The sequence below is a fragment of the Chlorocebus sabaeus genome, chromosome 8, assembly GCF_047675955.1.
Source record: "Chlorocebus sabaeus isolate Y175 chromosome 8, mChlSab1.0.hap1, whole genome shotgun sequence".
Classification (NCBI taxonomy): Eukaryota; Metazoa; Chordata; class Mammalia; order Primates; family Cercopithecidae; genus Chlorocebus; species Chlorocebus sabaeus.
In genome coordinates this window covers 42,146,093-42,160,109 of record NC_132911.1, presented here as the reverse complement: position 1 = coordinate 42,160,109, position 14,017 = coordinate 42,146,093, and the positions used below count along the sequence as shown (strand labels likewise).

The following is a 14,017-nucleotide window of genomic DNA, read 5'->3' as shown; positions in this document are numbered from 1 at the left end:
GAATGTAAGTGGGTAGATAGAGACAATACATAGTTACATAAACAAGAAAAATATCAGGTGCATAAATTAAAACAGAATGATATGACAGAATGGCTGGGTCCTACTGTAGACTGAGTGGTATAAGGCCTTTGAGATGATACCTAAGCTGAGGTTTGAATGACTAAAGAACCAACTATCTAGGGGATCAAAGAGAAAAACATTTCGGGAAAAGGAAACAATTAGTGCCAGGGCCCTAAGGCTGGCATGAGCTTGGCCTGTTCAAGAGAAGAGAAAAATTAGGATGCACAGAGTGATGTAAGTGATGGTATGAGGTGCTATGGAGCAGTACACAGGTGTTACACTCTGCTGTGCTTTTACGAGTCATGGTGATAGGTTTGGATTTTATTCTGAGTGCAATGGAAAGCTATTAGAAGACACCACACAAAGCAATGACAAAATCTGATTTAGGTTTCTAAAATATCACTTTATTCATATAAATAAATCAGAACGTCAGAAATGACTAAAGATGCTCTTATAGGATGGGGGCAGAAGGAACTTTACTGACTAACCCAACTTCTCTCTTATTTCATAAGGAAGAACACTGAAACCTAGAAAGATGAAGCGATTTGCTAAGGTCACAAATCTAGCTGGTGCTAGCATTGGGACCATTACTCAGATTTCCTGACTCTCTTCTCACCATACCAGTTTGTAGCATAATAAAGCAGGAGCGCGAACAGAAAGAAAAGGATACACACAAATATAAACATGCAAGCACAACAGTCTGAGGCCACAGTGTTTTGAGACAAATAAACCTATATCATTCAGTAAGCTGTGCAAATATCATCACATTATATTGTGATATAGAAACTGATACTGATGTTTGTTAGGAAGGCAATGCAGCATAGAAGAAACAGAACTGAACTCGGAGTCAGAAGATATGGGTTCAAATCTGGCTCTGCCATGGTTACTCATGTCCTATATTCAACTTTCAGTTCTCTTGCCTGGAAAAAAGGGATAACAGATGCTCTCTAAAACACCTTGTGGTTCACATCTATAATCCCAGCATTCTGGGAGGCTGAAGTGGGAGGATTGCTTGAGGTCAGGCATTCAAGACCAGCCTAGGCAACATAGGGAGACATCTTCACTACAAAAAATAACAAAAATTGGCCACACATGGTAGCACAACCCTGTCGTCTCAGCTACTCAAAAGGAGTACTAAGGCAGGAGAGTCACTTTACCCCAAGAGTTCAAGGTTACAGTGAGCCATAATAGCACCACTGCACTCCAGCCTGGATGGCAGAGTAAGACCCTATCTCTAAAAAAAAAAAAAAAAAAAAAAATTGTAATTCCTCTAATGAAAGTTTTAAAATGGCCTTGAGCCCCCCAAGGAGTCATGCTCATTTTCAATATACTAGGTTTAAGAATGTAATATGTTTTAGAATAACTTTCACTGAAAATGCTGCCATTTAAAGAAGAAATCATTATATTTAAAGGAATGCCCCATGCCATAAAGATGAGAGCACTAAAGTCTTAATATTTCAATGTTAATCTTTACTTCAGTCAGAGTCAAAAAAGCCCCCCTTGGTACTAGCTCAAATTTTAAGATAATAATCCCTTCATTTAAAAATGCCTGAAGCTGGGCAAGGGGGTGTGCACCTATAATCCAAGCCTTACTTGGGAGGCTGAGGAAGAAGAATCCCTTGAGCCCAGGAGTTTAAGACCTGCATGGGCAATATAGCGACCCTGTCCTCAATAAAAAATAATTTAAAAAAAAATTGAGGGCTTGTTCCAAATTCATGAGGTGCTATGATAAATATCATGATAAATAGAAACAAAAGACGCCAAGCTGGAGCAGGAAATAGATGCACACGGAACAAGTGGTAGTGGAGTTCAGAGGAAGGAGAGGTTCTTTCTGGCTGGGGAACCAAACTGGTTTCATGAAGGAGGTAACATTTGCCTTGGATGGGGCCTTTACAGTAGAGGCATTATCTGAAGAATCAGCCTCAGATCATAAGCTATGGAAGGGTAAACTGTATGGCTAAGGTAGAGAGGTGGTGAAGTACAGGTTTTGAGAAACAATAAGTAATTTACTTTGGCTAACAAGAAAAATAAGCCAATTGATGACTGTGTCTGCTTAAAAAATAGTTCTTACCCAATGCCACTAACTCGAGTCAGGAAATTGATGGATGAACTCGTATCATCCTGCCGAATCTTTAAGAAAAGAAAAAAGTCTAACAATAATTTAAGAATGCTTTGAGAACTTAAATGATCTTATTGGAAACATACTAGTCTGCTAAAAGACATGAAGAGCTATTTACAATTGCCTGGATGACCCACACAAAATTATTCACAGGTAACCTAGGGAGTAACAGGTGAATAACAGAGTAACTGAAGATGTCTTATCTCTAAGTTATCCAATACTTTTAAAAGGTCTATTCATAACAGATCAGAAGTGATATAATTACTATCATAGGGCTGAAATAAAACCATAAAAATGCTTGGGAGAGTTTAAACACAGAAATTTTAAAAGATGGCCAGGCGCAGTGGCTCATGCCTGTAATCCCAGCACTTTGGGAGGCCAAGGCGGGTGGATCACGAGGTCAGGAGTTCAAGACCATCCTGGCTGACATGGTGAAACCCTGTCTCTACTAAAATACAAAAAATTAGCCAGGCATGGTGGCGGGCACCTGTAGTCCCAGCTACTTGGGAGGCTGAGGCAGGAGAATGGCGTGAACCCGGAAGGCGGAGCTTGCAGTGAGCCAAGATCGCACCACTGCATTTCAGCCTGGGTGACAGAGCAAGATTCCGTCTCAAAAAAATAAATAAATAAATTTTAAAAGATAACCATCTTTTAGTCAAAAGTTTATAATCTCTTTTCTGAATAGTACTGAAAATGATGAGCCAACTCTACTATAGGTATTAACAGTCGCTTAAATGCCACATAAAACAAGTGAACATTTTATAGAAACAATATTCAAAATTTTAAAGATACAATAGTTAAGGCCATCAACTCTACTCACCTCATTTCCTGTGAGTTTCACTAGAGTGAATGGCATCAGTCACCCTGCAATGACGCTACATAGTGGCCATAAAGGCAGATACTATAATTAATGAAGTAAACAAGTTAAAATTTTACCTTTTCCAGTTTACGTAATTTTCCAGTTGCTAAAAACTCATCAATCTTTTCAGCAATTTTTGTTCCTACTCCAGGCTACATGGAAAATTAGAAATATAAAAGTCATATGAATATAATGCTTACCAAATCATTAAAAGATAAAGTAAAAAGCAGAAAATGAAAAACAAATGAATACCATGTGATAAGGTTTTGAAATAAAGGACACAGAAAATTGAACCCCAGTGAAAATAAATTCTCCCAAAGACAGAATGCTTACATGAATGACAAGAGGGAAACCCTGACAAAATAATTATAAATATATCTTATTTAAAATTAACTTTTGTTATAGAAAAATTAGAAAATACAGAGTTGCATAAAGAAGAGCATTCACTTATCAGTTTCATTACCCTGAAAAGTAAAATCATCTGTAAACTCATCCCCCAACATTTGGTATATATTATTTGACATCTTTTCTGCTTACAAACATAGGCAGAATTAGTTGGGTGACGTACACACTCTGTTCTTAATACATGATGAGCAAATTTCCATACCAATAAATAAATAAATCCAACAGTATCTTTAATGGCTGCACAGTATATCATTGTATAAATGCATAATAATTTAATTAGCAAATACCCTCCAGGTAAACATGTATATTATTTCCAATTATTTGACAGTATAATATTCATAAAATTCCTTTGGAACAGAGGTTGTCAAGCTTCTGCATACATCAGCATCACATGGGGGCGCTTGTTAAAACACAGAATGCCGAGTTCCACCCTAGAGTTTCTCATTCACCATGTCTGGGGTAGGGCCAAGAATATGCCTAAGTTCTCAGGGGACGCTGATGCTGCTGGCCTAGACACCTCGTTCTAAGAAGCACTGCTCTGGAACTGCACTTTCCAACATGGTACATTAGCCACATATGACAATTTAAGTTTAGATTAATTACAATTTAAAATTCTATTCTTCAGTCACAACATCCACATTTCAACAACTCAACAGCTAAATGTGGCTCATGGTTGCTGTATTGGGCAGCACTTCTCTAGAATCTAAGTTTTAGGAGAGCAGAGATCCTGTCTTTTCATTGTTTTATCCCTAGTGACTGGCATACAGGTGATCAAAAATTATGAATTAATGAATCCTAGTAGTTACACATCTCTATTAGTTTCCTTAGGAAAAATATGTCAAAGTGGAATTGCTAGGTCAAAGGATATATACATTCTGACAAAGCAGCCTTCGGAAAGGCTGTTAACAACCAACACTTTCATGGGCAGTAAATGAGTGTCCTTTTTTCCACATCTTTCTCCACACTTCATGTATTTGATGGGCACTATATAGTGTCTTGCTTAATTTGCAACTTTGGTATCAGTAAAATTGAACTTTTTTTCATGTGTATTGGTCCTTTTTAGTTAAACATTCAGCATGCTTAATAACAGGTGTGCCAGTTATTTCTGACTGCCTCTTAGGCCTAAGTTCACTCATCAATATTCTTGATTTATTTAATGTTTAATAAATGTCCACAAATTACTGAAAGCATATTCAAGCTTGGAAAATAGCAATTACCAGATAGAAATGAACAAAAGATTTAGAAAGCAGAATAGATTAGAAAAAGGAAACTGCTCAGGCTCATTTCCTGTATCAGAAGATTTTTAAAAGGTAATTATTTTTCCCTTTACAGATAGCGCTATAATAATTTTACTCAATAACATACTGACCTCAAGCAATTTAGACCCAAGCTACTTTCTATACCTAACATTAAGGAATAAAAGGCAAACTACTCACTCTGGAAATTTCAGATTTCTAGAATTACTGAGAAGTAATAGATTAGATAATCTAGAATAATTTCTATAATTACTTCTCAGTAATTCTAGAAATTGGCTAGATAGTAGCTCTATGATTCTTAAATGATTGTGAAAAGGAACAATGATGAGATTTTTACATCCAGTCTTGTGCAAAAGGAATTTTGGATACCTTTGTATTCTTTTTAGGAATATACCATAAGCGCAGATTTGAGATGAAGTGTATCAGAGCTTTTCAGAAGTTTTTCTCTAAGAAATGAGCAGGCTATTTGCAATAAACATAAAAAAGGAAGTACTGCAGGGATAAAAGAGGAAGTGAAAGGAAGCAGGACTGGTTCCTGAGCTATCAATGGGTCAGTTCACCAAGACAGAAACTCAGAATTAAAGTCTAATGTATTTATAACTCACTTGGCTAGTCTATTTAAGGAGGATATACTGATGCTGAGAACTGTCTATGCCACAAGGATTTAAAGCCTATATATCAGAGCATGATTTGTACTGAGTAACAAAGTCAAGGTTAAGATGTGGCACATGTTGAATGTGGACAATTTGTCACTAAATTACAAGATGTCCAAGATTATGATAATGTTATGACTCTGAAGGGTAAAAATATAATGGCAATTATGGGCCAGGCATGGTGACTCACACTTGTAATCCCAGCACTTTGGGAGGCTGAGGCAGGAGGATCACTTGAGCCCAAGAGTTCAAGACTAGCCTCGCAACATAACAAGATCCAATCTCTACAAAAGAAATTTTAAAAAGTATAGATAGATATAGATACATCCGAGTGTGGTGGTGCATGCCTGTAGTCCCAGCTACTCAGGAGGCTAAGATGGGAGGATCGCTTGGCTGGAGATCAGGGCTGCAGCAGTAAGCTGTGATCATGCCACCACTGCACTCCAGCCTGAGTGACAGAGCAAGATCCTGTCTCATAAAAAAAAAAAGGGGGGCAATTATGGCTCATCTCCTGAGAAGGTTAAAGATAATCAAATATTAATACTCAAATTCCAGAGAACGTTTGTGAAACATTAATAGGTAAAGAACAAAAGGAGGTGATAACTATCAGGACCTGGACTAATCAAAAGACATCTCAGGCTGGGCGCAGTGGCTCACAACTGTAATCCCAGCACTTTGGGAGGCTCAAGGCAGTGGATCACCTGAGGTCAGGAGTTTGAGACCAGCCTGGCCAACATAGTGAAACCCGGTCTCTACCAAAAATACAAAAATTAGCTGGGCGTGGTGGCGCATGCCTGTAGTCCCAGCGATTCGGGAGGCTGAGGCAGGAGAATCACTTGAACCCCAGAGGCGGAGGCTGCAGTGAGCCAAGATCGTGCCACTGCACTCCAGCCTGAGCAACAGGGTGAGACTCTGTCTCAAAACAAACAAACAAACAAGTCATATTAATTTGACATCTTTCACAAAAGATGAATAAGATATGGTCCTTAAATTTGAGGAACTTTGAATCATTTAGTAAGATTTAGATGAGACAACAATCTGACTATCAATAGATAGACCATGTCAGGATATTCTTAGTGATATTACAGGTTGAGTATCCCTAATACAAAAATCCACATTCCAGAATGTCCAAAATCTGAAGCATTTTGAGTGCTGACATGACACTCAAAGGAAATGCTCATTGGAGTATTTTGGATTTTGGATTTTCTGGTTAGGAATATTCAACCATATACAAATATTCCAAAAAGAAAAAAAAAATCCCAAATCCAAAATACTTCTGTTCCCAAGCATTTCAGATAAGGGGTATTATATTACAAATTAACAAGGGATGTGACCCTCTAGAAACTGTGATACGGTACACAAGGCTTCATGGAAATTACAGAGAATAGGGCTAAATGCCATAAAATAAAAGGGGCTTAATCATGTGCTTATTAGTAAGATCTCTCTGGGGAACACGCACTGTCACTAACTCACATAGGTTCCTACACCTGGGGATCAGAGAAAAATAGGTGGGGACCAGATATGCTAGTGCCACTTGGTCGCCCTTTTTAAAAACCAACACTCAAGTTGAAATTCAATGTGAGTACATGTATATATTGTAACAGAGAGAAAGTAAACTGTAATTACAAATATTTTTAAAAATTTTAACCCATCTTCCCCCAAATGAAAACATTTTGAGCTTGAAAAAGTGTGTATGAAACAGCATGAATATCATTCCAAGAAATCAGGAGTAGTGAAATCAGCCTGTGTGGGTCAAGGCCGCTTCAGATAGGCAAGTTTGGTTTGGTGGAAACCCACCAAATTTGTACACGTGTGAACTCTTTGATCAACATGCTAACTAAACTTACCAATTTCTTAGCTTCAGCTCCACTCTTTATTTTGTATGGGTATTTTGCTATAACAGATGCTGCTTTTCTATAAGGAAAGAGAAAAAGCAAAACCAATTAGAAATCCAGCAGGGCCTTCATTTTTCTTAAACTGGAATATATATACAAGCAAATATCTATGCTTATGGCTTCACCAAGATAACTAATTTTCTTTTTTTGTTGTTTTTTGGTTTTTTTTGAGATGGAGTCTCCCTCTGTCACCAGGCTGGATTGCAGTGGTGTGATCTAGCTCACTGGAACCTCCGCCTCCCGGGTTCAAGTGATTAACTTGCCTCAGCCTCTCGAGCAGCTGGGACTACAGGCGTACATCACCACACCCGGAGTTTTTTGTATTTTAGTGGAGATGGTGTTTCACCATGTTGGCCAGGATGGTGTCGATCTCCTGACCTCATGATCCACCCGCCTTGGCCTCCCAAAGTGCCAGGATTACAGGAGTGAGCCACTGTGCCTGGCCTAATTTTCTATCTCCATATGAAACTTAAAACTCACATGAGCTGACAGACCACCTGCTATATGTCTAGCTTTTTTTTTTTTTTTTTTTTTTTTGAGACGGAGTTTTGCTCGTTGCCCAGGCTGGAGTGCAATGGCACGATCTCGGCTCACCACAACCTCTGCCTCCTGGGCTCAAGCGATTCTCCTGCCTCAGCTTCCCGAGTTGCTGGGATTATAGGCGCCTGCCACCACACCCGGGTAATTTTTTGTATTTTTAGTAGAGACGCGGTTTCTCCATGTTGGCCAGGCTGGTCTCGAACTCCAACCTCAGGTGATCCACCTGCCTTAGCCTCCCAAAGTGCTAGGATTACAGGTGTGAATCACTGCTCCCGGCCACTTTTTTTTTTTGAGACGGAGTCTCGCTCTGTCGCCCAGGCTGGAGTGCAGTGGCGTGATCTCCGCTCACTGCAACCTCCGCTTCCTGTGTTCAAGCAATTCTCCTCCCTCAGCCTCCTGAGTAGCTGGGATTACAGGCATGCGCCACTACGCCTGGCTAATTTTTCTGTATTTTTAGTAGAGACAGGGTTTCACCATGTTGGCCAGGCTCATCCCGAACTCCTTACCTTGTGATCTGTCCACCATGGCCTCCAAAAGTGCTGGGATTACAGGCATGAGCCACCGCGCCTGACCTATGTCTAACTTTTAAAGTATCCTGAAAAGCTCCACATTTGAGAATAACTGAATTTAAACCCTATATGTCAGAGTATGATTTGTACTGAGTAACCAAGTGACTTGTTTTGATTTGTGCTGACTAACAAAGTGATTTAAACTGTATACATAATACTCAAGGGATGGGGAGACCAGCTGTCTTTCTTTCTTTGGGAGTAGAAATTATCACTGGGCCCCCTTTTTTAAAATAGCCAGTTTTTAGAAATTGTTCATAACTACCTCATAAAAATGTGCCACATTTGAATTATTAGACACCAGATCTGCTTATGGATACCTATTTTATTTTTTTTGAGATGGAGTCGCCGAGGCTGGAGTGCAGTGGTGCCATCTCAACTCACTGCAGCCTCTGCCTCCCAGGTTCAAGTGATTCTCCTGCCTTAGCCTCCTGAGTAGCTGGATTACAGGTGTGTGCTTCCACACCTGGCTAATTTTGTACTTGTTTTTGAGACGGAGTCTCGCTCTGTCGCCCAGGCTGGAGTGCAGTGGCACGATCTCGGCTCACCGCAAGCTCCGCCTCCCAGGTTCACGCCATTCTCCTGCCTCAGCCTCCCGAGCAGCTGGGACTACAGGCGCCTGCCACCACGCGCCCTCATTTTTTGTATTTTTAGTAGAGACAGGGTTTCACCATGTTAGCCAGGCGATCTGCTAATCTCACCTGCTAAGATCACCTTGTGATCTGCCCACCTTGGCCTCCCAAAGTGCTGGGATTACAGGCATGAACCATTGTGCCCAGCCAATTTTGTATTTTTAGTAGAGACAGGTTTTCACCATGTTGGCCAGGCTGGTTTCCAACTCCTGACCTCAAATGATCCACCTGCTTCGGTCTTCCAAAGTGCTGGGATTACAGGCATGAGCCACAGCATCCAGCCCTTGGATAGCTATTTTAAAATTCATAGTTTCAAATTGTATTCCCTTATGTCACCACATCAATTTATTTATTTTTTAATGGAGATGGGCTGTTCCTATGTTGCCCAGGTTGGTCTTGAACTCCTGGGCTCAAGCCACCCACCCGCCTTGGCCTCCCAAAGTGTTGGGATTATAGACATCAGCCACCGTGCCTGGCCCCTATATCAGTTTTTAAAAATTGTTTCCACCTTTCCACCCCCTAGTGCTGCTGGGCCTGCAGATCTCTGTTCCACAGCATGGAGTTTGTTAAAGTTGTTAAGAATAAGGCCTACTTTAAGAGATACCAAATGAAATTTAAAGATGACAAGATGGTAAAACTGACTACTATGCTCAGAAATGCTTGGTAATACAGGATAAAAATAAATACAACACACCCCAATACAGGATGATAGTTCATGTAACAAACAGAGATATGATTTGTCAGATTGCTTATGCCCGTATAGAGGGGGATATGATAGCCTACGCAGCATATGCACATGAACTGCCAAAACATGGTGTGAAGGTTGCCCTGACAAATTATGCTGCAGCGTATTGTACTGGCCTGCTGCTGGCCCACAGGCTTCTCAATAGGTTTGGCATTGGACAAGATCTATGAAGGCCAAGTGGAGGTGACTGGCAATGAATACAATGTGGAAAGCATTGATGGTCCACCAAGTGCCTTTACCTGCTATTTGGATGTTGCGAGAATTACCACTGGCAATAAAGTTTTTGGTGACCTGGATGGAGGTTTGTCTATCCCTCACAGTACCAAATGATTCCCTGGTTATGATTCTGAAAGCAAGGAATTCAATGCAGAAGTACACCAGAAGCACATCATAGGCCAGAATGTTGCAGATTACATGCGCTACTTAATGGAAGAAGATAAAGATGCTTACAAGAAACAGTTCTCTCAATACATAAAGAATAGCATAACTTCAGACATGATGGAGGAGATGTAAAAGAAAGCTCATGCTGCTACAGGAGAGAATCCAGTCTATGAAAAGAAGCCCAAGAAAGAAGTTAAAAAGAAGAGGTGGAACCGTCCCAAAATGTTCCTTGCTCAGAAGAAAGATTGCATAGCTCAAAAGAAGGTAAGCTTCCTCAGGGCTCAGGAGCGGGCTGCTGAGGGCTAAACCAAACAATTTTCTATGAGGATTTTTCAGATAAAAACAATAAACTTATGGACAGAAAAAAAAAAAAAAAACTGTTCCCATTGCAGTTCAGCATAAATCAGTGACCTGTAATTCTTGTCCACCTGCACACATATCCAGCCTGTTAATCTGCTGACAGATTAGATACATCCTGGGAGCTCGCCGATGGTATTCTGTCCATAATTTCAATGCAAAATGTAATTCAGAGTTGATGCTGATGAGAAGTGACAGTACAACTAAGTCAAAAGCATAAATACTGGATAGTCTTTGGAACCTTGGATTTTCATTCTGTTATAACACAAATAACCCTTTAGATTTGGATCTGAACTTCTTTCTAAGCACATGACTGACGATGAATCTGAAAAGACATATTTATAAGTAAAGAAGCAGGCAACAACAGTTTATGGAGGGAATCATTTCAGGAAAGGCAAGTAGTTCCAGGTCACTGGCACTGTGAGGCAAAGTCTAAAAGGGAAGAAGAATCAGATGAAAGGCCTTTTGTATGCTATGATGTATTTGGGTTTTATCAAGGTAAAGAGAAAATATTATTTAATTATTTGAATGACAAGATCAGATAACTATTTTCAAAAGAATATTTTGGCCACAATCAAGAGAAATACCTACTGGGAAAGGGAGAAGCACGCAGTAGTGGTAGGGAATCACCTGCTTTTCCAGACTTATTTCCCACTCACACCATACCCCTTAAGCAAACTGAATTTCTGACTCCTAGAAAACATTATACTCTTCATGTCTCAATGCTTTGGCACATTTTATTTGTCTAGACTGCTGGCCCTCTCACTTATCCCCTGATGAGCTTCTTCAAACTAAACACCTCCTTTCTGAGGCCTGCTGTGTTCCAAATAGAATACAAAGTTGAATATCTCTATGATTTTGAATGATCAAATGCATAGATGATAATACAATTATTTTACTTTACATAGGAAGTCACAGAAGTAAGGAAAGGAGGGAGCACAATCAGCTCTGAACTGTGTGGAGTGGGAATGAAAGAAGGGAGCTGACTTGGGATAAAGACAGATGACTAGGGCTAAAAATGTGGAAAACAGTCCAGTGATACAGATTTGGAGTCACCAATATAAGTGGCATTTCAAAGTCAAGAATGGCAAGATTGCCAGGGAAACTACAGAAGTAAGAAAAGAGGGCTAAGGGCAGGCAGACTTCCTGGAACCACAGGTTAATTATCCCTTATCTGAAATGCCTGGGACCAGCATTGTTTCAGATTTTGAATTTTTTTCAGGGTTTAGAATATTTGCATATGCATAATAAGATATCTTAGGGATATGTGAGGTCCAAGTCTAAACACAAAATTCATTCATATTTCTCATACACCTTACACACATGCCCTGAAGGTAATCTTATACAATCATTTTAATAATTTTTTGCATGAAACAAAGTGTTGACCATTTTGACTGCCACCTACCACATGAGATTGGATGTGGAATTTTCCACTTGTGTCATCATGTCAGCAATCATTCAGATTTTAGAGCATTTCAAATTTTCAGATTAGGGATGCTCAACCTATACAAACATTAAAAGGTAAGACAGAAGAAGAGATGAAAGACCAGAAAGTGTCACTACAGAAGTCACGAGACTTTCACAGCATGAGCTATGGAGAAATGCCATTGAGAGTCCAATAAGATGAGATGTAGGTGAGAGGATTTTCAGAGCAGTGGTAGGTCCAGGCAAGGACTGAACTTCTTAATGAGTAAATGATTAGGTATTAAGAAGTCCAGGCAAGGAATGAAGATTTTTCAAGAAGATTCACTGTAAAGTGAGAAAAGAGATAAGGTACTAGCTAGAGGGAAGTTAAGATTGTTTTGGTTTTGCTTTTAAGAGCTGAGGGACTTGGACATATTTATAGGCTAAGGAGGGCTGGCACCGAGGCTGATGCCTGGAATCTCAGCACTCTGGGAGGCCGAGGTGGGTGGACCATTTGAGCTCAGGAGTTGGGAGACCAGCCTGGGCAACATAGCAAAACCCAGTCTCTACAAAAAAACTGAAAAAAAAAGAAAGAAAGAAGGAAAAAAAAAAAAGAAATAAGGTGGGTGTGGTGGCCTGCGCCTGTAGTCCCAGCCACTCAGGAGGCTGAGGTGGGAAGATCGCTTGAGGCTGGAAGAATGAAGCGGCAGTGAGCCGTGATCATGCCACAGCGAGACCCTGTCTCAAACAAACATACATACATACATACAAACATACATACATACATACATATAGGCTAAGGAGTAGAAGTAGGTGGATGTGGAAAGAATGAATAGGACAAGGTCCCTGGTGAGATGAACAAGGACAGGATCCCATGAAGGTGAGATCAGGATCCCACAGGATCAGCTTCAGACCAACCAGAAGAAAAAACGTGATTCCTTGAACTACACGTATTTCACAGTATGGACTTCATCCGCTGTCTTTCATTATGGTTAAAATTACACCGCATTTCTAGTAATTCGTGTTTGATGATGAGAAAAATACATATCAGGCTACAGCTATCTGCAATCAGAATTGGGAACTTATCTGAACTGATCCTATAAAGCACTGCCCACATTCTTCAAGAAATACTGAGTAAAGTACCAGCCTCGATTCTTGCTTTTTTCCCGCTCTTGCAGATGGACCAAATATCCACTGGGCCCTCAGTCCTGTTAACTGCCACACCAAACAAGGTATCCCAGAACGTATGCTACCCGAGAATGCTGCACTGTCCCACCTGTAAGCATTGTACTTGTGGATAGCTTGGCTCACGTTCTTCTCAAAGTTTGCGAGTTCTGAAAGGCAACAGAAGGCTCGAGTGAACAAGAACCACAAGTAAACAAACGAGAACTGTTTTCTGGAAGGGCATGTGGCAGCCTCTAAGATACAGTGACCACCCATTTCCTTCAAGGGCCAGACCAAAAGCAGCCCAAGTGATGGCCCAGGTGTCGCCGGCAGGACTGACGACCAGCCAGGGGCGCCGGAGGGAGATCCCCACGGAAGACAAGGAGCCAACCCCACCCACTGGACAGTCGGGGTGGGAGAGAAGAAAGGCAGGCGAAGGGGCTGGAAAGAAAGAAGAAAGCCAGCGGGGCCCGGCCCGGTGCTAACCCGTGAGCATGTCGGTGATTCCCCCGTTGAGAGTCTCCTGCGGCGCCTTCCGTTTACTCATGGCGGCCTGCACCCGAGAACCCCAGAGTGTTCAGAACCAGGGCCCTCTCCCAGCTTGAAGGAGGTACCAGGACTTAGACAAGGGTGCAGGAGCAACCCAGCTCCGGCGCGACCGGCGCGACCGGCGGAACAATGGCTGTCCCTGACAGGGGGCGCGGCGCACGACGCTTGTTGTGACGTCACGCGTCCTGGGCAGGACAAGGCGGGGCGGGGCTAGAGGGGCGCGCCCGCGGCGGGTGAGTAGAGGGAACCCGGAGGGTTCGTGGACTCGTGGACGCGGACTCGGCGCGGAGGAAATAGGCACCTCAGAATGACAGCCCAGGGGCCTTCCTTTGGGAAGACCTGGAGTTCTGACTTAAGAGATTAAATCCGTTTTCCCAGTATTTATCTGGCATCCTTTCCTTAGAAGGGAAAACAGGAGTGCGATCTTGATTC

The 14,017-nt window shown here is 41.3% G+C and overlaps 1 protein-coding gene and 1 pseudogene across 3 annotated transcripts in view; one reads left to right on the top strand and one right to left on the bottom strand.

The window, feature by feature from the left end:
* Window positions 1-13,751, bottom strand: part of POLB (DNA polymerase beta) — a 39,618-nt gene extending 25,867 nt beyond the window's left edge. Inside the window, exons 1-5 of one of the 3 annotated variants that reach the window (XM_073018055.1) lie at window positions 13,523-13,751; window positions 13,149-13,206; window positions 7,200-7,266; window positions 3,116-3,190; window positions 2,132-2,190 (exon numbers count right to left, since the gene is read on the bottom strand). In XM_073018055.1, coding sequence (XP_072874156.1) covers window positions 2,132-2,190; window positions 3,116-3,190; window positions 7,200-7,266; window positions 13,149-13,206; window positions 13,523-13,583 — 320 coding nt within the window. In that variant the 5' untranslated portion in view covers window positions 13,584-13,751. The remainder of the gene's footprint in view (window positions 1-2,131; window positions 2,191-3,115; window positions 3,191-7,199; window positions 7,267-13,148; window positions 13,207-13,522) is intronic. The other 2 variants (XM_007962329.3, XM_007962328.3) reach the window with 2 other exon arrangements.
* LOC103215688 (large ribosomal subunit protein uL18 pseudogene) lies at window positions 9,128-10,515 on the top strand (annotated as a pseudogene).
* Window positions 13,752-14,017: the final 266 nt, after the last annotated feature.